Here is a 23,533-nt window from a genome sequence, read left to right as displayed (position 1 = left end):
TCCAGTTCTGGGCACCACACTTTAGGAAGGATGTGAAGGCATTGGAGAGAGTGCAGAAAAGATTCATGAGAATGGTTCCAGGGATGAGGAACTTCAGTTATGTTGACAGATTGGAGAAGTTAGGCCTGTTTTCCTTGGAGAAGAGAAGGTTGAGAGGAGATTTGATAGAGGTATTCAAAATCATGAGGGGTCTGGACAGAGTGGATAGAGAGAAACTGTTCCTATTGGTGGAAGGATCAAAACTGAAAGGGGAAGGGTTTAAGGTGATTGGCAAAGAGCAATGGCAACATGAGGAAAAACCTTTTCAGTGTGTGGTAAGGATGTGGAATGCACTGCCAGAGTGTGCTGGAGGCAGGTTCAACTGTGGAATTCAAAAAGAAATTGGATTCGTTTTTGAGAGGGAAGAACATACAGGGCTATAGGTTGAAGGCAGGGGGAGTGGCACTCGGTCAATAGCTCATACAGAGAGCCAGCAGAGACATGACGGGCCGAACTCTGACTCATTCATTTCATTTGGTGTTTTGTCGAATTTACTGTGTGTAAATTGACCGCTACATTTGCCTCTTAACAACAGTGATTGTGCATAAAAAGGAGTGTGAGGTGGTTCGTTTTGCCAGGAAAGATAAAGTGAGGCAGTACATAATAAAGGGAGGGCCTCTTAAGGAGGTGCAGGAGCAGAGGGACCTCAGTGTATACATACATAGGTCATTGAAGATGGCAGGGCATGTTGAGAGAGCAGTTACTAAAGCATATAGTATCTTAGGCTTTATTAATAGGGGCACTGAGTATAAGAGTAAGAAAGTCATGTTGAACTTGTATAAGACACTAGTTAGGCCTCATCTGGAATACTGCATCCAGTTCTGGGCACCATACTTGAGGAAGGATGTTAAGGCATTGGAGAGAGTACAGAGGAGATTCACAAGAATGATTCCTGGGATGAAGAGCTGTAGCTATGAGGATAGATTGGAGCGGTTGGGACTGTTTTCCTTGGAGAAAAGAAGACTGAGAGAAGGCTTGATAGAGGTATTCAAGATTCTGAGGGGTATGGACAGGATAAATAGTGGCAAAAGGAGTAAATGTGATGTGAGGGAAAGTTTTTTCACCCAGAGAGCGGTTGGAGTCTGGAACAAATTTCCTGAGAGGGTGGTGGAGGCAGGTTCGATCGAGGTGTTCAAAAGGGATAAAAACAAAAAGCTAAAAGCTACCGAAGGGTCATGAAGACTCGACACGTTAACTGATTTCTTCTCCACCGATGCTGCCAGACCTGCTGAGTTTTTCCAGGTAATTCTGTTTTTATTCAAAAGGGAATCGGATTGCTACCTGAAAAGAGAGAATGTGCAAGGTTACAGGGATAAGGCAGGGGAGTGGGACTAGATCGAATGCTCTTTCAGAGGGCCAGTGCAGACTCGATGGGCAGAATGGCCTCCTTCTGCAATGTAAAGGTTCTGTGATACTGTGATTTGGATGACCTTTAGTCAATCAACCTACAATATTACCCATAACTTGCTTTATCCACTAGTGCTGCCTGGCCTGCTGAGTGTTTGCAATAATTTTCTGATTTTACCTCACATCTGCAGTCCTTCGCCTTTCTTTCTCAAAGAGAAGGGTCGTGTTGTGTGGGGTGGGGGTGAGGGGAACTCTTGTGTACATCACACAGTGGAAGGGCGATCGACAGGGAAGGTCCAGTTGGGACAATGGGGCAGTGATTTCACCAGGCTTTATTAGCCTCTGGTCAAACACATTGAACAAAAGGCCTGGGTTCGAGCTATTCGCTCGCTTGTCATAGCAACTGACACATGATCCGGCGCAAACACGCCAGGCACACGGGAGCTTTGGGTGCCCCTTTGAAGCTACATCCAGCATCCTGTACCGGGCCGGTATCGCTGCACTCCGGGGAGGGTCGAGCCCCTGGCAGCTACTCTCCGCGATGCACCGCGCCTATCAGCCCATTCTCCCCACTGGCAGCAAATACTTACAGGAGAAATGGGACCGGGCTTGTTACCATGATCACCGGCGGAAGGTAGGGGAAGAGGGAGCAGGGAGATAAATGCTGGTAATAAATCAGCTTTGGCTCTGCTGTCATGTGAAGTACAGGTGCTAGGCAGCAGCTATTTGGTTGGGACATAAATGTAAAGAAACATCAATTTAACCAAACAATTAGCGAAGGTAGGATTGCTTCTGTTTAAAGGAATTTCCTCCTTGTCTGTCCGATCCTTTTCAGCTTGAACATTTAAACTGAACTGGGATATTATTTTTTACCTACAGGCAATTATATACTTGTTAAAATTTCGTGCTCGATTTCCCCTTGTCACTTTTTCTAGCTTTTATGGTAATGTCAACACTAGATGTCAAAATTGGCATGTAAATCCTGTATGTAAACAGTTTCCTGTAACAAGTTGCAAGCTCTGGCCACAGGTGGCACAATGGAGCGACTTTCCGAAGTCTCTCCCCGCCAACTCGGTCACCACCTTACATTGAGATAAAAGCAGTTCACTGTGGCTCAGTTCATAGCACCCTCGCCTTTGAATCAGAGGGTTGTGGGTTCATGTCCCACTCGTGGAAACCAAGAACTGTGATTGTACTCGAAAGAGTTGCAATCTGTGACTGTTGATAACTTGAAAGAGTTTCCCTAACTCACCCCAGGCTGCACCGCAGGTCATTTGAAAAAGATTGTTTCTTACATTATATCAGCGAGAATGCAACAAAACGACTCCATTGGCTGTAAAATGTTTTGGGACATCCTAAGCTGGTGAAAGGAGCTACATAAATGCGAGCATAATATAAAAGCAAAATGCTGCAGATGCTGGAAATCTGAAATAAAAACAGAAAGTGCTGGTAAAACTCAGCAGGCCTGGCATCATGGTGGAGAGAGAAACAGAGTTAATGTCTCAAGTCAAATATGATTCCTTGTCAGAACCTGAAGAACAGTCATATTTGATTCAAAAGGTGAATTGTTTCTCTCTCCGCTGTGACTGTATAAATCCAAGTCTTTTCTCTTTTAATTGAATGAGCTGGTTTTAAACTGAAATAGTAATTGAGGCCAACCTGTCAATCATATTACTTCATAAATGGTGTTACACTGAAATGTTTCATTATGCGAACACATTTCATAAATAGTTCAAATAACTTTACATGGACCTGTTGCCCTTTGATGTATTGCTTCTGTAACTGGTGCAAACAATATGCAATTCATCACAGTTTGATTAAGAATGCATTGTTTATCATTTATAGGGTCAGTAACCACAATGTCTGTTAAGGCAGGTCCATTTATTTTATCATTTTGTTGCAAATATTGGCCCTAGATAGACTGGTGAGATCGCCCATATTAGAGCAGAACATAAATGCATTATACAGCAGTGCAGATTTTCAGAGTTTTTGGAGCTTGTGTCAGCCAAGTAACCATGATCTCCTGGAGCTTCTGGGATTGGGGAGAACTTCCCCCAGAGGTCCCCCCCCCCCCCCCCCCCCCCCCCCACCACCTCATAAATTGGCCTAATTTGTCAGCCATAGCTCAGAGGGTAGCACTCATAATCCAAGCTGGCTCTCCAGTGCAGTACCAAGGGAGTGCTGCACTGTCAGAGATGCCATCTTTTTGAATGAGATGTTAAACCAAGCCTGGGATGCTCTCTCAGAGTGCTAAAGGTTCCATGGCCAACAGCAGGGGAGTTCTCCATGGTGTCCTGGCCAATATTTTATCCCTCAACCAATAGCACTAAAATAAATGAACTGGTCATTTATCCCATTGCTGTTTTTGGGATCTTGCTGTGCACAAAGTGGATGCTGCACTTCCTGCATTACAACTGTGACTACACTTCAAAATGTACTTCATTTGCTGTAAAGCACTTTGGGATGTCCTGAGGTTACGAAAGGTGTTGTAGGAATGGGAACCCTTTTTTCTAGTCTTCCCTTTTCTTTTTTTGTTTGCTTCTCCTGTGACTTGCATGGGGTGGGGAAGTGCGGGGCCGAGGTGTGGGGGGGGGGGTTGGGTGTGTGTGTGTGTGTGAATGTTGTGGGTGGGGCGCGGGGAACAGTGAATAGAGAGTTGCAGAAGTTAAACCTCGCTGGGCCTAAACAGGCTGCCTGCTATCGATAGGTTATCTGCTTTTTCACAGCCCATGTGTTTGCAAATCCAATGTGAAGTGGAACAGTGTACAAGTCACATGGTGTTCTGACTCAGTGACAAGAGAATTACTGTGGAGCCAGGCTGTGGCATATTAAAAGGGAAATGGATAAGTATTTGAAAAGGAAACAGAATCTAAAAATGGCACTGGGAAATTGGTTTAGAATAGGCAGCTCCAGTTGGAGTGTGAGGACTTGCACAGGGGCTCACTTTCTCAAATCACCGGTTAGGCCCCAGCTGGAGTGTTGTTTCCAATCCCGGGCATCGCACTTCAGGAAGGATGCCAAGGCCTCGGAGAGGGTGCGGAGGAGATTTACTAGACTGGGGCCAGGGATGAGGGATTTTAGTTCATGTGAAGAGACTGGAGAAGCTGGGATTATTCTCCTTAGAGCAGAGAAGGTTAAGAGGAGATTTAATAGAGGTGTTCAAAATCATGGCGGGGTTTGATAGAGTAAATAAGGAGAAGCTGTTTCCAGCGGCAGGAGAGTCAGTAACCAGAGGAAACAGATTGAAGGTGATTGGCAAAGGAACCAGGGGGGGAGATGAGGAATTTGTTTTACTATGCAACAAGTTGTGATCTGGAACCCACTACCTGATAGGGTGGTGGAAACAGATTCAATAGTAACTATGAAAAGGGAAGTGGTTATAAACTTGAGGGGGAAAGTTTGCAGAGTTATGGAGAAAGAGCAGGAGCTGTGTGTGAGTATTAGGTGGCCCTTTCAAAGTGCTGGCATAGGCACGATGGGCTGAATGGCCTCCTGCTGTGCTGTAAGATCCTATGACTCATGTTGTGCCGTGATTTCAATGAAGCTGCATTAATTCCTGCTGATTTTCAAGGCTAAAGCTTGTGCTTTTGAACTTCATTGGCCAGGTTGCACTTGTAAGTGGCAGCATGTATGGAGTAACTAGGTGGTTTCCGTGGAAACACAAATTATTTGCGTGATGGATTGAGTGAGATGAATAATGTTACAGGGTGCCACAGATGTTTGGACATTAAACGAGGTCCATGTGTTGGTGGAAATCTGAGTGATTGTCGAATCTGGTTAAGGGCCTGGTTCACAGCTCATGTAAACATTTTGGAACTTCAATGCAATGAATCACACAAAAAGTGCACCCGCACAATGTGGCTGTGAGATTCACCCACTGCCTTCTCCCTGCTCGAAGGGGCGGATGTGTGTTTGTCAGTGTTTGAATTTGAGGCTAGCTGCGGAGAATTCACCAGTTTCAAACATTTGTCTGACATGTCCTCGGGGCTAGTGAGTTTTAATGGAATGATAAAGCGGCTGACAGCAATTTGCAACAGGCTTTGCTCAAGAGACTAACAGCCAGGTATAGAGATAGAGAGGGAAGTAATAGCATGACCCTCTTATGGAAATGATTTAATCTGTGTGCCGGAGCCTGGTTAGCTTTCTAAAGGGAATTGGTTAAGTGTCTGAAGGGAAAGCATTTCCAGGACTATGGAAAAAGGATGGGGGGAGTGGGAGTGAGCTGATCTTGCGGTTAGCCAGCATGGGCTTGATGGGCTGAATGGTCTCCTGTGCTGTAACCATTCTATGATTCTAATCAGATTAGAGACTGGAATGGCCTCCCATATCCTTCCCTGCATCGGGCATCAGAGTGCCAGAAAGAGGAGGAAAATCCAGTATTCAGGCTGTTTGGTGTCTTGGGGTAGAAAAGATGGAATCATCACAACAACAACTTGCACTTATATAGAGCCTTAAATGTCATCACCGTCCCAATGAGCTTCACAGGAGTAATTATCAAACAATATTTGACACTGAAGCCCGGAGGGAGTGATTAGAACAGGTGACCAAAATCTTTGTCAAAGAATTAGGTTTTGAGGAGCATCTTATAAAAAGTAGAGTCAGGCAGAGAGGTTCAGAGAGGGAATTCTAGAGCTTAGGGCCCAGGCAACTGAAGGCACAGCTGCCAATGGTGAAGTGATGGAAAGCGGAGATGGGCAATGTTGTAATATGCCTTTAAGGGATAGGAGCATGACATCACTAGAAAGGAAGTGTGTCATGTGATCCGGTTTTAGTTTCACTTTTGCTTTTAAGCAGAGCAGACACACACAGCTCTGCTACTGGTGTCTTCAAGCTTTCTACCTCTGTATAAATGTTCCCAGGCACCTAGCCTAAATAAATGAACCCACAACATGTTTACCTAATCCCATATGAGACATTGGTGCCTTTTTATCATGGTAAAATCATGACAGGCAAGAGGCCAAAATTGGAAGAACACAGAGACTCTGGAGGGTTGTGAGACTGGAGGCGATTACGGAGTTAGGGAGGGGTGAGGGCATGGAGGGAATTTTAAAATAAAGGCATTGCTGGATGTCCTGTCAATATATATCATTCAGGACAAGGGGTGATGGGTGAATGAAATTTGGTGCTGGCGTGGGAGTCGTTAGGACAAGTGATGATCACTAAAAGCTCTGAGGGAAGTCAATGTGTGGAGAAGTGTGCAGACAATGTACAATGCCAGGTTGGAGTGTGTTCTCAATAGATTTTTGGATACATAGGGAATCAAGGGATATGAGGATAGAGCAGGGAGGTGCAACTGAGATGAAAGATCTGCCAGGACCTTATTGAATGGTGGTGCAGGCTTGAAGTCTCGAGCGGCCTACTCCTGCTCCTATTACTTATGTTCTCATATTCTTAACAGCATTAGGATTGATGTTGCTAGAATAGCAAGTGTGCTTGGGTCTTCTGACAAAGACTGTCAAAGGAACTCATTATAACAGAAATTATTAAGCAGGTGAGTGTTTGGGTCATATAATTACTGCTATAAGCTGCAAAAAGGTCTTTAAATCAAGGGGAACACTCTGCGATAACAGTTTATTCATGCTATTGATTACAAATCATTCTGTCCAAGCTTATACAATATAATGGGTCATTTGGAGGAGTACAATGGAGCTACAAGGCCTTCCATAGGTTCATTAACTTTTGCTCCCAAGAATTCTCAGATATCTCAAATTGCTGATACCAACTGACCCCAGTGTTCTGTTTGGGATTGATCCACCAAAAAGGCAACAGCGTTAAAACCAACCCTCTCCAAAGCTCCAGCTCCAAAACAAACCAGCAATAAGAAATATAGATGCAAATTAAGAAGTTTAAGTGGAGATTTGAAAGCGGCGTTCAAAGATATGAAGGGTTTAGATAGAGTAAATAAGGGGAAACTGTTTTCAGTGGCAGGAGGGAAAGAAATTCAGGGCCCTGGGGAAAGAGCCAGGGGAGTGGGATTAACTGGCTGTCAAAGGACCAGCACAGGGATGATGGGCTGAATAACCTCCTTCTGTGCCATCTGATTCTAAATAGGGCTATATTTCCATAGATCACAGATTGCCGGGTGTCTCATTGAATCCTGGGGGTCCATTCCACTAGTGCAGCAGATCAGGACCCCTACATGCCCTAGCCTTGGGCAGGAGACCCTGCTTCAAACCCCAGGGGCAGGGGTCATTTTTTTGGCTGGGGCAGTGCTTGCAAAGGTACATAAACCCAGCACAGCATGATCCACCTAAGGCCCCTAGCTCTGGCTTGCCAACCTTGGTTGGATGTATACCTAGAGGGTTCAACACATGTCCTCCCGCCTCATGCCACCCCCTTCCCCACACTCCCGCCATTATTCCCCCGACACGACGGTCCTTAAGGCTCCCAGGTTTACTCCCACCTGTGTCCGGGAGAATACTGGAGACTCATGGAAGATTGACAATTGATCCAACTGGGCTGAAGTTGAAAAATTAACTCTTTATTTTGGCCTGTGCAACTGGACAGGATAATTGATCTGTTCTGTGATTGATTAGTTTACCAAATTTTCTGGGCCTTCACAAAGCTCAGAGGCTTGTCAAGGACATAAAGAATAGAATTTCTGATGGAAGCCTGTGAAATCCCTGGACCTGGTGTTGCCAACCTGGTGTGGAGTGTCCAGGAATTAATTCATCTCACTGCTGGGAGCAAAAACCCAGGAGAAAATTCATAGATAGTGGTGTTAAAAAAGGGCAGTTTATTAAAGAATTCTTTGAACATTCTTCTTTACTAGCTATAAGAACATTCGAGATAGGAAGAAAAATCATTGAGTAACAGTCAGGAATCATCCAATCAGAAGAGTCTGTTTGATTTCTGATTGCCCGTGGGAAGATGGTGGACCTGGGTGACCAATAGGGAGATCGTGGAGGCGGTCCATTCAAGGTGGGAGACAGGTTGTGTTGCAACAACCAGGGACGTATCCAACCAGAGTTGACAACCCTACCCTGAACTGCCCCACCTTGATACGTTGGTGGGAGGAGGGTGGGGAGCAAGTGATTTCCCTCCCATAAGCTGACCCCTCCCACCCTGGGGGAGGGGATGGGAAACTAGGCTTTCTGCCCTCTCTAGCCCAGGAATTCTGCGGCTGTAAAGGTGTAAAATTTCTCATCAACACTGTTGACAGATCTTGGCTCATTTAACGGCACACACACACACACACACACACATATCTATCCAGTGAGATGGAAAAATAATAATTCACATGTACAGATCAAGTGGGATTGTTAGTCAATAAATCACATCTCTTCAGTAATGGTCAAATCAATGGTATAGAGTGTACAGCACAGAAACAAGCCTTTGCCAGTGTTTATGCTTCAGGTGAGCCTTCTCTCAAAAAAAAACATTGAGTTAACTGAGGGTTAATGAAAAATTTCAAAACTGAGATTGATAAATCTTTTGTTAGCCAAGAGTGTTAGGGTTTATGGAACCAAGGTGGGTAGATGGAGTTAAGATCTAATCAGCCTTGGTCTAATTGAATAGCAGAGCAGGCTCAAGGGAATGAATGGTACTCCCAGTAAATATTGATTTTTTTTTAATGATATACTTGATATATGTACAAAAAATTCTGCTCTTTGCCAATGTACACTCATCATTTTATTAGTCAAACAGCGAGAAGAATGAATGGTGAAATGACGTAAACCAAGAGAATTTAATCTGAAGTTTGTCTGACCCTTCTATTGGGATCATTCTGTGCCTGACTAACTTATCCATTTTCCGATCTAATTGGGAGTTGATGTTATCAAACTGTCAGCTCCATTCAGCATGGGTTGAGAGAACAAAATCGGTGGCTGTGCTCTTTAATTATTGGACTATCCCATTTCATTTGACCTTCTCTTGCAGGTCAAAGCTGCTAAATCGACAATTGACAACAATTCTCCCGAAACCTTCTCTCATCTTAACCTGAAATTTAAGAAGCTGAAGGTAATGTCTGTTGTGTTCTAATTTTCTGCCGTTTCTTATTTCACTCGTTCCCTTCACATTCTTTTAATTGTTACTGGTGTGAGGCTATTCGCTCCGCAGGACTGCGCACTTCCCAGCGCCCATGTGACTGAGATCCTGTGGAGTAATTGTTATTAAAAATAAATAAATGAAACCAGGGGAAGTTTACAAAGTGTAGAAGGAGCCTTTAGGATGCATAAACCTGCTTTGGACTGCAAGTCAATGCTAAAACTGTAGCCCAAGAGATGCTTAGAAAAGATGTTTCCTCTTGTGGGGGGAGCTCAAAAACTAAGGGCCAGATGTATAAGACTGTCACTAATAAATCCAATCTGGAATTGAAGAGAAACTTCTTTACCCAGACAGTGGCGAGAATGTGGAACTAACTACCACAGGGAGTGGTTGAGGTGAATGGAGGTGAGGGGAAGCTGGATGAACACAGGAGAAAGGAATAGAAGGATATGTTTATAGGGTGAGATGAAGTACGGTAGGTGGAGGCTCATGTGCAGCATAAACACCGGCATCAGCCAATTGGGCTGCATGGGCCTGTGTCTTGCTGTAGGTTTTGTGTTTATACTCATGCCAGTATTAATTATAAATTAGATCGATTCTAGAAAATTCAGCTCAAAGACTTCTACTTCTAAATACAGCTGCTACCCGTGCTAATGCACGATAGGCCTCTCAGTGGGCCGTCAGAAGTGCTGGTTCAACTGATTTTACACAGCCAGCTTGTGTTAAGATGTGGAAAAATCTTAATGGTATTGAGTAACTCTGAGAAACAGTGCAGGAAGTATTATTTGCAGTGCTGCTATTAGCAAGACACCCAGTTAACACGTTCCCCAGGCTCCAATAGCACCGGGCAGAGTTGTTTACCACCGGAACTGCACATCAGGGGTGAAACGTTGGTGGAAAATAACTGGAATTTGTGCCAAAATGTGGGATGGAAAATGATAACATGTAGCACAAATGATGAGGCGATGTTTTGCTTTAATTCACTCTCAGGATGCAGGGTCACTGGATGTAAAGTCTGGAAAGTGAAATTGCTTCAGCATTTTAAAATTTAATTTCCCCCCCCACCTCCCTCAGTTCCCTCCCCTCCTCTTCTGAAGATACAGAGTCACCTTGAGTCACTGTTCAAATTTCACTCCAGAGATTTGAGCCCGTAACCTAGGCTGATACTCCCAGTGCAGTACTGAGGGAGTGCTGCACTGCCAGAGAGGACTTTCAGACAGGACATTAAGCCAAGGCACTTATCTGCCCTCTCAGGTAGATGTAAAAGACCCCATGGCACTACTTGAAGAGGAGCAGGAGATATCTCCCTAATGTCAGGGCCAATATTTATCCCTCAACCAACGTCACTAAAAACAGATTATCTGGTCATTAACAAATTGCTGTTTGTGGGTTAAAAACCAAAACCGCTGGAAATAGTCAGCAGGTCAGGCAGCATCTGTGGAGAGAGAAACGGGGTTAACGTTTCTGGTCGGTGACCCTTCATCAGAATTGCTGTTTACGGGAGTTTACTGTGTGCTCATTGGCTGTAAAGTGGTTTGGGACACTGAGGTCATGAGAGGCCTGTGTAAATGTGATATCAAGTCTTTTTTTGGGAGACTGGCAAAAATAAGTTTCCATAACAATCAGCCATGGCCGGAAAGTCAGTTTCAGGTCCTTAAATGTAAAATACGGATTTGTGCTTTCCATTAAGAATGGAGTTAAAAGGTGCGAATTGTATTTTATATATAACATCCCAGCTTGAGGAAGAGAGACTGTCCACTATTGAAAGAGATAATCAGCTGTTGCTCCAAAAGATGTCTACCATTATGAGGACCACAGGCCGAATTGACAACAAGAATGAGTATAAACTGAAAAGGTAACAGCCCTTACTTATCTTCTTCCTTTTTAGTTGCAGACTCTGACAGTTATTTTAGATGTGTGCCAATGGCTTTTCAGCTCTGTGGTGGCAGGCAGGCTTCCTGAAGTTTGAATTCTTTGTTTCTTTTATTAAATGTCTAGGGTTACCAACTCTCCAGGATTGTCCTGGTGCCACCAGGAAAATAATGAGGGAATGAAAAAAATGTTTCATTTTCATTGACCCATACAGCACAGAAGGAGGCCATTTGGCCCATCATGCTGGCGCTGACTTTTTGAAATTTCTGTCTAGTTAATCCCACTGCCCCTGCTCTTTCCCCACACACAGCCCTGCAAAAAAAAAAAACCCCTTCAAATATTCTCTCCAATCCTCTTCTGAAAGTTCCGATTGAATCTGCTCCCACCGCCCTTTCAGTAGCACATTCCAGATCACAACAACTCGCGGTGTAAGTTCTATATCCTCATGTCGCCTCTGGTTGTTTTGCTGGTCACCTTACGGTGTGTGTGGTGCCATGGCCTCTGAGGTGGCTCTGCGCCAACACAATGCGCGAGCCATGCGCCATTTAAATGGCTGCTTTGTGTTGGCATCAAATGCAGCCATCATCTTAAACCCGGGTCCTCTGGTTAATTACCAACCGTCTTGTCAGTGGAAACAGTTTCTCCTTAGTTAATCTATCAAAACCATTCATGATTTTGAAAGCCTCGATTAAAACTTTTAACCTTCTGTGCTCCAAGGAGAACAATCCCAGCTTCTCCAGTCTCTCCTCATTAACTGAAGTCCCTCAGGCCTGGAACCATTCAAGTGAATCTCCTCGGTACCCTCTCCAAGGCCTTGACATCCTTCATAAAGTTTGACACCCAGAATTAGACGCAATGGGTTGGGTGTCATGCTCCCCCAGCTGCAGGTTTGATGGCCTGTCCACTGCCTCCCCACCCCTGCCCCTGCCCACTGCCCCTGCCCACTGCCCCTGCCCCTGCCCCCTGCCCCTGCCTACCCACCCCTGCCCCCACCCCTGCCCACTGCCTACCCACCCCTGCCCCTGCCCCTGCCACTGCCCCCAGCATCGTTACACTTAAGGGCCTCATCCTGCCACTGTTGGACTTTAACTGGTGACTGGAGAGGCACAGGTCAGACAGTCAGCCTGGCAGGTTTCCCAGTGCGGCCTGGTAGTGGGCGGGCCCTCCTCAACAGGCCTCCTGCACCATCAGAGCAACCCTCAAGGTTTTACTGCACCTCCAGTTTCCCTACCCCCCCCACCGTTTGACTGTCCAACCGCCCCCTGCCCACCATGCACTCACCCTCCTTGCCAGGGCCCGCCATACACTTCGCCAAATCCGTTCCAGGGTCACACGCCTCTGTCCCGAAGTGCATAGAAAGTTGCCCGCCTCAGATTAGCCGGCACGTCTCTGAGGTGGGAGTTCCTGTTCCAGCTGTGCAAGTGGGGGAGTGGGGGGGTGGGGGGGATCCCACCTGCAGCCTTTTAAAGGCTAATTGTCCATTAAATGGCCACAGGACAGCTGGTATGCCTCTTGGTGGGCCTTCCCCACCTTTTTAGCTGGCAGTTGAGGGGGTTGGAGCAGGGAGTCGGGCACCTCGTATAATTCAGCTCGATATCCATCTGAGGCTTAAGGCAAAAGCCAAAGACTGCGGATGCTGGAAATCTGAATTCAAGGCTGAAAATGATGGAAATTCTCAGCAGGTCCTGGCAGCATCTGTGGAGACAGAAACAGAGTTAACGTTTCGAGTGAATGACCTTTCACCAGAACCCCAGTGTGTTTTATAAAGGGTTAGCATAACTTCCTTTAGTATTCTATTCCTATATAAATGAAACCAAATGTTCCGCAAGGCTTTTTAAAAACCTCTAAATTTGTCCTGCTATGTTCAAATATTTGTGTACACACGTCGACAGTCCTGTTTCCGCACCCACATTGAAATTCCACCATTTGGTTTATATTGCCTCTCAATCTTCCGACCAAAGTTACCCACTTCACATTTCTCTGCATTAAATTGCGTTTGCCATGTGTCTGTCCATTTCACAATCCTGTTGCTATCCTCCTGAATTTTGTTATTGATTATTTTTAACACTTATTAGATATAAAATTATTGGAGACAGGATTAGAAAGAAAGGATGTTTGACTCACTCACCATCCAATCAGGCAATTCAGAGACTGTGGCCTTCCAATTGGCAGTGGAGGGCGGGTCATTGTGAGGATAGACATGTTGGGTGGCCAATGGCGGACCACGAGGTGTGGGGAGGTGGTTGGATGATTGGAGGCAGGAATTCATGAGATGAAAACTCCAGAAATGCGTCCAACCACTGTTGGCAACCCAAGTGCATATCACATTGCTGGAAATCTTGGTTTAAACAGGAGGCTGAGAAGGCCTGATGGTGAGAGGAAATATATGAACCGAGATGATGGTCTGCTGACCCTGTCACAATGCAATTCAGCAATATTATTCTCGGGTTCATCTATGCTGAGCCTCCCAGTGCCGTATGGAGGGAACACTACACTGTCAGAGGTGCTGGATTTTGGATGATACATTAAACCGAGGCCCTAACTGCCCTCTCTTGTACCATGATCTCATGACACTATTTTGAATAAGATTAGGAGAGTTTTCCCGTGTCCTGGTCGATCCTTCCTCAAATGGTCATTCCTCTCATTTCTATTTGTGGGAGCTTGCTGTGTGTAAATTGGTTACTGCCTTTGCCCACGTGATAACTGTGACTACTCTTCCAAAGTAATTAATCGCTGGGAAACGCTTGGAGATGTCCTGAAGACTGGATAAGGTGCTGAATGAATGTGAGCTTTATCTTAAACTGCCGTCTTTTCAATAATCAGTTTGAACAAAGAAAAGCGACAGCGAGAACAACTGCGAGTCAATCGCGAGAATAAGAGCATGTGGGAGCACCTCAAGCTGGTCCAGCCCCAGTACGATCATCTCAAGTTGCACGAGGACTGGTATAAAGCTGAGAAACTCATGGACCACATTGCTCGATACCCCCGTGGCTGGTACAATGCACAGAACTCAAAGGTAATTCCCTCAGTCTCAGTGAGACATCAGTGCTGCACCTTGCCCAGCTTGTGTGATGCATGTCTGCTGCTTCAGTGAATAATTTAATTCTCTCCCCTCTCTTGATCCTTCTCCAGCACCTGCTTCTTTAAGACACCCCAGAATGTCCCAAATACAACATTGTGCTTTGTTCACAGTGGCCAACTTAACCCTGTACCTGCCAGGCTGTTCAAAGCTAAAGAGACTAAGCGCAGACTGGATGAGCGCTTTGCGGAACATCTTCACTCAGTCTACATGCATGACCCAGACCTTCCTGTGACTTGCTATTCCAATTCTCCACCCTGCTCTCATAATCACATGTCCGTCCTTGGCCTGCTGCAATGTTCCAGTGAAGCCCAACGCAAACTGGAGGAACAGCACCTCATCTTCCGATTAGGCACTTTACAGCCTTCCGGACTGAACATTGAGTTCAACAACTTCAGACCATGAACTCTCTCCTCCATTTTGAATTTTTATCCCCCAAATGCCAGTCTGTATCTTGTTCTCATATATTTACTTTCAAACAGTGTTGATCCCTTTTCTGCTATGAACACATTCTGTTATTTTGCTTTCAGACACTGCTGACCTTTATTCTGCTATTCACACCTCCTCTGGACCAAGGTTTTAGTCTTTCATACTATCATTACCACTCCCTTTGACTTGTGTTCCATGACATCTTTGTCATTTAATCTCGCCTGACCTTCTATCTTGCTCCACCTGCCCCTTTAACCACTCCACCCTTTTTGAACACCATAAACCCCATCACCTTCCTGCCTCTCTCTAGTTCTAAAGAAGCCATATTGGACACGAAACCTTAACCCTGTTTCTCTCTCCACTGGTGCTGCCAGACCTGCTGAGTTTTTCCTGTTTCTCTTTCAGGTTTCCAGCTTCCGCAGTATATTACTTTTATTAACCCTGTACCTGCCAGGCTGTTCAAAAACTTCCATACAACCCTCCGAGATCTGTGCGCTCCTTCAATTCTTGCCTCATACGCATCCCCAATCTTCATCTCACCACCAGTGGCAGCCATGCCTTTAGTTGCCCGGGTCCTAAACTCTGGAATTCCTTCGCTTCTCTGCCTCTCTCTTCTCCTTTAAAATACTCCTTAAACCCTACCTCTTTGACCAAGCTTTTGGCTATCTGACCTAATATCTCCTTATGTGGCTCAGTGTCAAATTTTAGCTGATAACCCGCCTTGGGATATTTTACAACAGTAAAGTCACTACGTAAGCACTTCGTTGAAGTTGCTAGATTCACCAGACCCCGCACACACTCTCTCCCCAAGCTGTCCGTCACAGTCACCCCAGGAACGGTGAGAGCATCTTATTTCCTACTAACAGCGTTGGTTTATCCACTTGACTGCACCGCAGAGCACACTGCGCTGTGCTGCATTCCTCCTTAAAGACGTTACAAACCTCTGCACGGGGTTTTTAAACGATAAAAAAGCAAAGGCAAAAACGACTTGAGTAAATTGAAGGGATCCCTGGGTGAGGGATGTTGGAGTAGTCCCAGAGAGCCCCCAGCCCCCTCAGAACACCCCACAACTCTCCGCCCACTCATTTTGAATTGACGCTGTGTCTCCTGCCAACGCAAGACAGCCGCTGATACCTGCCTGCACGCTGCTCAGATAGCCAACCTTTCAAGCTTTTTTTAAAACATGGTAAAATAACACACTTGGAGAAAACAAGAGCCCTGATTATCATGGTACGCAGTCTTGCTAGGTGAGAGTGCAGATTGAAAGATTAAGTAAGGAGTGCCTCACTTGCTGCTCAGATGAAACCATCTCCAATCTGCGTTGTTATCAAGCAAGACAAGGTGCCAGGGGCAGTCTTGCTGTTTGGAGCATTGCTTTAATTCCCCTGCAGATTTTCACCCAGGTTTTCTTATGATACATCATAAGATAAGACGAAGAATCATTTTCACCAGGACATCCTTATTCAACTCCCTCCCCTTTATTCCTCCTCTCCTGAAGATGCTGCCGCTCATCAAGACTTTATATTAAAAAAACAGAGACAGTCGGTTTCAGTTCTCTTTAGCATTGCTGCAAGTTTGAATTTTACTTTAAAAAAAAGAAGAGAAACTGAATGGAGAGGATGAGTATCACACGGCGGCTGGGGGAATGCGTAGATTTCTGATCTCTCTCGCTTGTAATGACGTCACGTCGGTACAACTGTGCATGCCCTGCGTTGGCAGCAAACGCAGCCTTGAATTTAAGGCGTCAGCTGTGTCTCAGTTTCTCTTGCTTCTGAGTCAGGAGATTCTGGGTTCAAGTCCCACTCCAGGTCTTGAGCCCTGTCATGAAGCTACTAATGTACATAATATTTTGGAAAATATTTTTCTTTTATAATTGAGATTTAGCCTGTGGGTGTGTCTCAATTGGATTAAAGCCAGCTAGTCTGGATGCTTGGGTACTAGTTTTGATATGTAAGGGAGATAGCGTGCATTTGCATTTTTTGAATGGAGCATTCAAGAAGTGGGGTGAAAACTGATGCCTATCCAGCAGTTGGTACAATGAAAGGGTTTTTATTGTTAGAGAGGTTTAGTTCAGAGGTTGTTGATACAATGAGAATTAACATTCATTGGGGCTGGTAGGTATAACTTCAGTAGTTTTCGGGTGTGCAGAGCAGAGGCAATGTGAGATCAAAAGGCAGCTGTAAGCCTCCAACTGGCTCCACAGGAACCAAGTGAAAGAACCTCATTTTGAATTCGTAAGGTGAAAATGCTTTGCCTGGGGTTTGGTTAAGTCTATGGGTTGCTGTTGCCTTAATGGAGGTTAGTTTGGGAATTTGTTAAAAGTTATGATAGTAGTAATTTATAGCCACGTGTACACATATTTTTAACCTGTGTAAATTAATGAAATGTTTCCTTTAGTTTAACATAAAACCTCGAGAACTGGTGGTCTGATTCCTGAATTTAGAGTCGCATCTCAAACATAACACTTGAAATTATAGGTTATGACAGTTGTTTAAAGTTTCCCTCTGGGATTTTTAAATAACTCCGCTTTACCAACTGCATGGGTCATAACAGGCCCAAAAATCTAGGCTGACACTCTCAGCGCAGTACTGACGGAGTGCTGCACTGTCAGAGGTGTCGTCTTTCAGATGCAATGTTAAACCAAGGCTCCTGTCTGCTCTCTCAAGTGGATGTAAAAGATGCCATGGCATTATCTTGATGAGCAGGAGAGTTCTTACTGGTGTCCTAATAATATATATCCATCAACCAACATCGCAAAAATAGATTTACTAGTCACGATCACATGGATGTTTCTGGCTGTGCACGGATTGGCTGCCGTGTTTCTTACATCATCACAACAGTGACCGGACTTCCAACAGTACGCCATTGGCTATAAAGCCATTATGAAAGGTGCTATCGAATTGCAAGTCTTTTCTTTTCTAAATGAGCATTTCTGAGATTAGTGTTTAATTTCCAATGGAAAATCCTGTGTTTCTTTAAGGATTTGAGGGTACAATTGAAAGTATTCAACTTGTTTTATTTAAATTCATTAATTGTAGGGCTTTTTTTCGCTAACCCACATTGTTCATTTTCTTTTTCCAGCCCAAAGCAAGCAAATCCTCATTGGCCGAAGGAGCCAATGAGGATAAAAACAAAGCACCATTAGGCAAGGGGCTCGAAGTAAAAGACAACAGGAAACACGGAGCAAAGTGAGAAAGCTGGACCAACTCCACGAGATATCCTCAATACTAACCCTCATTCTTAATATTAGTGCATCTAAACAGTCTGCCTTTTCTTCGAATGATGGATGAAGCTGAAAAATCCAGCTGTTCATCTGTCGTTGCTTCATGTGAGAACGCTTTTGAAAGTTGCGACATGATTGGACAATCAGACACGCCTCATTTGTACTTTTCCCAATCTTCCATCAGGCTAGATCCCATGTCAAGTGCACACGTCAAGTTCGCCTGTCAACTAATCAGGAGGATCAGCGAGTGACAGCCTATTGGGGGGGTGCTGGGGGAGGGTGACTTTGCGGGGGGGAAGGTGGGAAGAGGGTATGAGGGAAGGGAATTTGGGCAGGAAAGGGGGTTATGGGGATGCATTAGGGGAGAGGAGATTGGCTAAGGAGGCAGATATGGGGGATTTGGGATTGGGTGGGGGAGGGGATTTGGGGGCTCTGATGGGGTAGGGGGTTTGGGGGCTCTGATGGGGATGGGGATGGGGATGGGGAGAATTGGGTTGGGGAGGGGATTTGGGGGGCTCGGATCGGGATGGAGCAATTGTGGTTGGGGGGGGGGTTTGGAGGCTCTGAGGGGGATGGGGAAGATTGGGTGGGTGAGGGGATTTGGGGGCTCTGATGGGGATGGGGAGGATTGGGTGAGGGAGGGGATTTGGGGGCTCTGATGGGGATGGGGAGGATTGGGTGAGGGAGGGGATTTGGGGGCTCTGATGGGGATGGGGAGGATTGGGTGGGGGAGGGGATTTGGGGTCTCTGATGGGGATGGGGAGGATTGGGTGAGGGAGGGGATTTGGGGGCTCTGATGGGGATGGGGAGGATTGGGTGAGGGAGGGGATTTGGGGGCTCTGATGGGGATGGGGAGGATTGGGTGGGGGAGGGGATTTGGGGGCTCTGATGGGGTAGGGGGGTTGGGTGGGGGAGGGAGAGGGGCCAGGAGCATAAGAAAATTCTGGAATATAATGTAGAGAAATTTCATAATGACAAGAGCATGGAGCTGAATAGAAATAGGTTCAGTGTAAAGGTGTTTGTGTGTTTATTTGGAGATCTGGTGAAGGTTTCTATATTTTAATTTAATTTGTTGTATAACGGAATGAGATGGTGGTGTGGATCCTCAGCACTCTGTGAAAGGAAAGCTCGACTTGCTGAGACTCCTCAATGTGTTAGTGAGATCACACATTCAGCGAAGTGTTCCATCACTCGGAGATGTTTGTCTGGTGTCCTCGCTGGAAATATGGTCAGTGTGTGCAGCTCCCAGCAACATCACTGCTGCTGAGTTAAAGGCCCACGTTGTTAACTTGAGTTTCTGCCCCTCACCTACTCCACCCACATCATCTCCACCCAGAATAAACCACACTGCACAGAAAACACATCCTGTAACACAACAACTTTCTTATTTTTCTTCAAAGTAATTCACAGTATTTCTGACTATGTGACACACCCTGCACTTAAAAACAACCCCACCTTTCCTGCACCTGAAGGTGAAAGATCACTTTGTACAAAGTGTTTGCTGCTAATTCGGGTAGGTTGTTGTGATCTGGAGAGGACAGTGGAAGCAGAATCAACAGTAACTTGGAAAGGAAACATTTTGCTGGGTGATGGAAGAAGAGGAAGGATAGTGGGACTAACTGAATAGCCTGAAGAGCTAACAGGAGCGTGATGGGTTCAATGGCCTCTCTCTGAGCTGCATCATTGTTGTGATTCAGTGATGGAACCTGTGGATGTTTTGCTGGTTCATCTCCGACACAAGAGACCACTGTTTTGAAAATGCAAATGTAAAGACAGACTTATTGGCCCATCTTCTTCTGCGGGTGATGTGCCATCTATCTAACTGCCACCTCTACCCCATCACGTGTGTGTCCCTGGGGAAGTTAATGTGTATACAATAATGCTCCGATCCCACAAACATAATGCCGGAAAGCTCCACGATGTTAAACTGATCTCCATGATTCAGGAACCATTGTATCACGCGCAGTAACAAATCATCTCAGCCTACAACCTACAGTCACAATCCTGATTAGATCTTTTATCCTGTCAGCCAGCGCCTCTGGGAGAGAAACAGGGATAACGGCCGGGATGTTGAGCTCCCACTGGTGGTGAGCTTGGAGGCAGGAAGGGCGAGCGATGAGGCGGATGTCGGCCTACCGGAACCCCGCTGTCTCCCAGCTCCGCCAGAATTAAGTTCTGGGCGGGAAGGCCCATGGTCAACCTTTCCTCCTGCCCACCAAGTGGCCAATTAATGCCGACTTAAAGGTTTTATCCCACCTGGTGTTAACCTAGCCACAGGTGGGCCTGTCACCGTGCAGTGTGCATAACAGCTAAAACCATGCGGCCAGTTTGTCGCCTCCTGGAGGCGGGAGGAGGTTCTTTCAATCAAAGGCGCTCAGCACCTGATTGAGATACTGGACATCGGGAAATGGGGTCCTGCTGAGAGCCATGCCCCTGCATTTGCTGCTGACCACCCCCCTACACCCCATTCCCCACAACCCCCTCCCTGTGAACCCCACATTAATTACCCCTGTGGCCTGGGTCGCTCTGCGATCCTGGGGCTCCGGTGCCTGTCCTTCCGGCAGCAGCCACTGCCTCCCCAGTGGCGCTGCTGAGCACAAGAGCTGCCAATGGCTGGCAGCTCTCGGTAGGTGAGACTTCAGCCCCCGAGGGTCTTGGTTCCAGGGGGAGAGCTCGCCGCTGGCGTCACCACTGTCTGAATGGTGTGTGGGTTCAGTGGGCCTTCCCAAAAAGAGGCAGAGCAGGTCTCCAGCCAGCACACGAGGCCCCTGACACCAATACAATTTACCCCCAGTGTTTCAGGCCTGTGACCTTTCATCAGACACTTCCATACAAGCTGTGAGTGCAGAAAGCACAGGATGAACACATCAAAACTAAATTTATTTTTTCTTCCAGTCATAATGGTGGATATGGGACAGACACTAAGTTAATGGTGGATATGGGACAGACACTAAGTTAATGGTGGATATGGGACAGACACTAAGTTAATGGTGGATATGGAACAGACACTAAGTTAATGGTGGATATGGGACAGACACTAAGTTAATGGTGGATATGGGACAGACACTAAGTTAATGGTGGATATGAAACAGACACTAAGTTAATGGTGGATATGGGACGGACACTAAGTTAATGGTGGATATGGGACAGACACTAAGTTAATGGTGGATATGGGACAGACACTAAGTTAATGGTGGATATGGGACAGACACTAAGTTAATGGTGGATATGGGACAGACACTAAGTTAATGGTGGATATGGGACAGACACTAAGTTAATGGTGGATATGGCACAGACACTAAGTTAAGGCCGGACAGGTCGGTCACGCGCCTGCCCACAGGACGTAAAATTTTTGCCATTAATTCTGTTTCTCTCCACAGATGCTGCCTGACCTTCTGAGTCTTTCCAGTATGTTTTGTCTTTATTTCAGATTTCCAGCATCCGCAGTATTTTGCTTTTGTATATATTCACCCGGTTCTTATCTTGAAGGGATTTATCTTTCAACCTTCACTGCCATAACTTAATGTCCGTCCCATATCCACCATTGTGACTGGAGAGGAAAAAAAATGTAGTTTTGATGTGTTGATCCTGAGCTCTGTCCCTTTCTGCACTCACAGCTTGTATCTGGATGTGCCTGAATGGCTTTCATTACACCTGGTCTCTTCCAGCGAGGCTCCAGCCATGATGTGCAGCACTTTGACAAAGCGCATTGAGCTGAGGCGACAGTGATGTTCATCACACAAAGGGGAAGAGAAACCTGGAACTCTCTCCCACAAATAACTGTTGAGGCTGGGAGAGGTCAATTGAATATTTCAAAACTGAGATTGACAGATTTTGTTGGGTAAGGGCATTAGGGTTACAGAACCAAGGCAGGTAGATGGGTTTGAGGTGCCGATTAATCATGATGTAATTGAATGGTGGAAGAGGCTCGAGGGGCTGAATGGCCTCCTCCTGTCTTACAGTATACTCCTATGAGCGTTTCCCAGTGTTTACCAATCTGACAGTGTCCTGCAACAAAATTTAACCCTCAACCACTGAAAACAGATAATTTGGCCATTGTCACATTGCTGCTTGTGGGATCTTGCTGTGTGCGAATTGACTGCTGCTTTTCCTTCATTACAACAGTAACTACAAGTTGTACTTCATTGGCTGTGAAGTGTTTTGGGACATCTTGCAGTTATTACTGACGCTATACTAGTCCTTCATTCTTTCCGTTGACCCCCCCTCTCCCAAGGTCTCTCCTGCCTGTCCTCCTACGACATCCAATACTTCCTGCTCCCACTGGCTTGGAATTCTCCATGGTGCTGTTCCTTCCTGGATTGCATTTCTCTGGCACTGTCATGGACCTGCTTTTCCTTGGGAGGGAAAAGAGACAAGAGCCCAGAATTTCCTCAGAGCTTCTCCTGTTCCTGCGCCCTAAGAAATGCAGCAACTCCATTTATAGGCGTTTAGTGGCATTTCCAATGTGCACCCGATAAAGTTATGATATCAGGACCAGTGTCAGCTCTGAGGAAATTCTGGGGCAGTTTTGAGGTTCAGAGGAAGCGCACTTGAAGAACTGGCAATAGCTCCTGTAACAGGCCATGTGAGTCAGTGGAATGGGTGTGATTTCAGATGATGCCTGTGTGTTTGCACTGGTTCCCCTTTCAACAACAACCTGAATTATATAAATTCCCCTAGTGGATGAGAGCGGACAGAGAAAGAGAGGAATGGGACAGTGTCTAACAGGACAGTGGAAGCAGATTCCATTGTAACTTTCAAAAGGGAATTGGATTAACACTCGAAGAGGAAAAATTGCAGGGTTATGGGAGAAAGATCAGGGGACTGGATTAATTGGATAGTCCTATCAGAAACCACAGGCACGATGGGCCAAATGGCCTCTTTCTGTGCTGTAGCATTCTATGATGCAAACCGTGTGGGTCTATCTGTCGCAGAGAATGTTGTTGATTTACCTTTGCTGGCCTGGTAACATCACTGACGCTCTTTCTGTGCTGATTGGCAGGTCTTGGTCTAGGGCAGCTTACACCAACCATTCCGCCTCCCATTTCACACAGTCTGACCCACCCACTGATCAGCTATCCTACCCTCAGTCTCCAACAGGGGACATATTCGCAGAACGTCTGGATTTTTTCCCCCAAAAAATACACTTTATTCACAACATTTGTAAAAGTAACATTCCAAAACATTTCAAATTGAATATTACAGAAAGTGCAATAAAATTCAACCTTTCTCCACACAGTATTTTCCACTCTGAGGTGCCTCAATGTAATTTCAATACCCTCGATATTCACAATTCCATGTACATTCTATGCCAGGCATAGAGCTCAAGGGGTTCTACACAGTTTCCAGCCTCTTAGTGTCACATGACTGAAAGGCCTTAGACAGTGACCTTTCCCCATCCACCTGCCTGGATGAGTGCGATTCCAACAACACTCAAGGAGCCCGACACCACCCAGGACAAAGCAGCCCCACTTGATCAGCACCCCATCTGTCACATTAAGCATTCACTCCCTCCACCACCGACACACAATGGCAGCAGTGTGTACCGTCTACATGAG

General features: G+C 45.8%; 1 protein-coding gene across 1 annotated transcript; it reads left to right on the top strand.

The window, feature by feature from the left end:
* Positions 1–1,899: 1,899 nt before the first annotated feature.
* LOC144682513 (sperm axonemal maintenance protein CFAP97D1-like) lies at positions 1,900–18,148 on the top strand. Its single transcript, XM_078544903.1, has 5 exons — positions 1,900–2,020; positions 9,265–9,345; positions 11,109–11,227; positions 14,068–14,260; positions 17,834–18,148. The coding sequence occupies exons 1-5, from the start codon at positions 1,928–1,930 to the stop codon at positions 17,942–17,944; spliced, it is 597 nt and encodes a 198-aa protein (XP_078401029.1). The 5' UTR covers positions 1,900–1,927; the 3' UTR covers positions 17,945–18,148.
* The last annotated feature ends 5,385 nt before the right edge of the window (positions 18,149–23,533 follow it).

The sequence above is a fragment of the Cetorhinus maximus genome, chromosome 7, assembly GCF_964194155.1.
Source record: "Cetorhinus maximus chromosome 7, sCetMax3.hap1.1, whole genome shotgun sequence".
Taxonomy (NCBI): Eukaryota; Metazoa; Chordata; class Chondrichthyes; order Lamniformes; family Cetorhinidae; genus Cetorhinus; species Cetorhinus maximus.
The sequence above is the reverse complement of the archived record's forward strand: the minus strand, read 5'-3'. Positions and strand labels throughout refer to the sequence as shown.

What these genes read in the sequence shown, in the direction of transcription:
- LOC144682513 (XM_078544903.1), top strand. Translation starts at nt 1,928, where the DNA reads ATGCACCGCGCCTATCAGCCCATTCTCCCCACTGGCAGCAAATACTTA. An exon ending in TGAAATTTAAGAAGCTGAAG is followed by an intron (nt 9,346 to 11,108) that starts GTAATGTCTGTT and finishes ATAACATCCCAG; the next exon opens with CTTGAGGAAGAGAGACTGTC. An exon ending in AATGAGTATAAACTGAAAAG is followed by an intron (nt 11,228 to 14,067) that starts GTAACAGCCCTT and finishes TTCAATAATCAG; the next exon opens with TTTGAACAAAGAAAAGCGAC.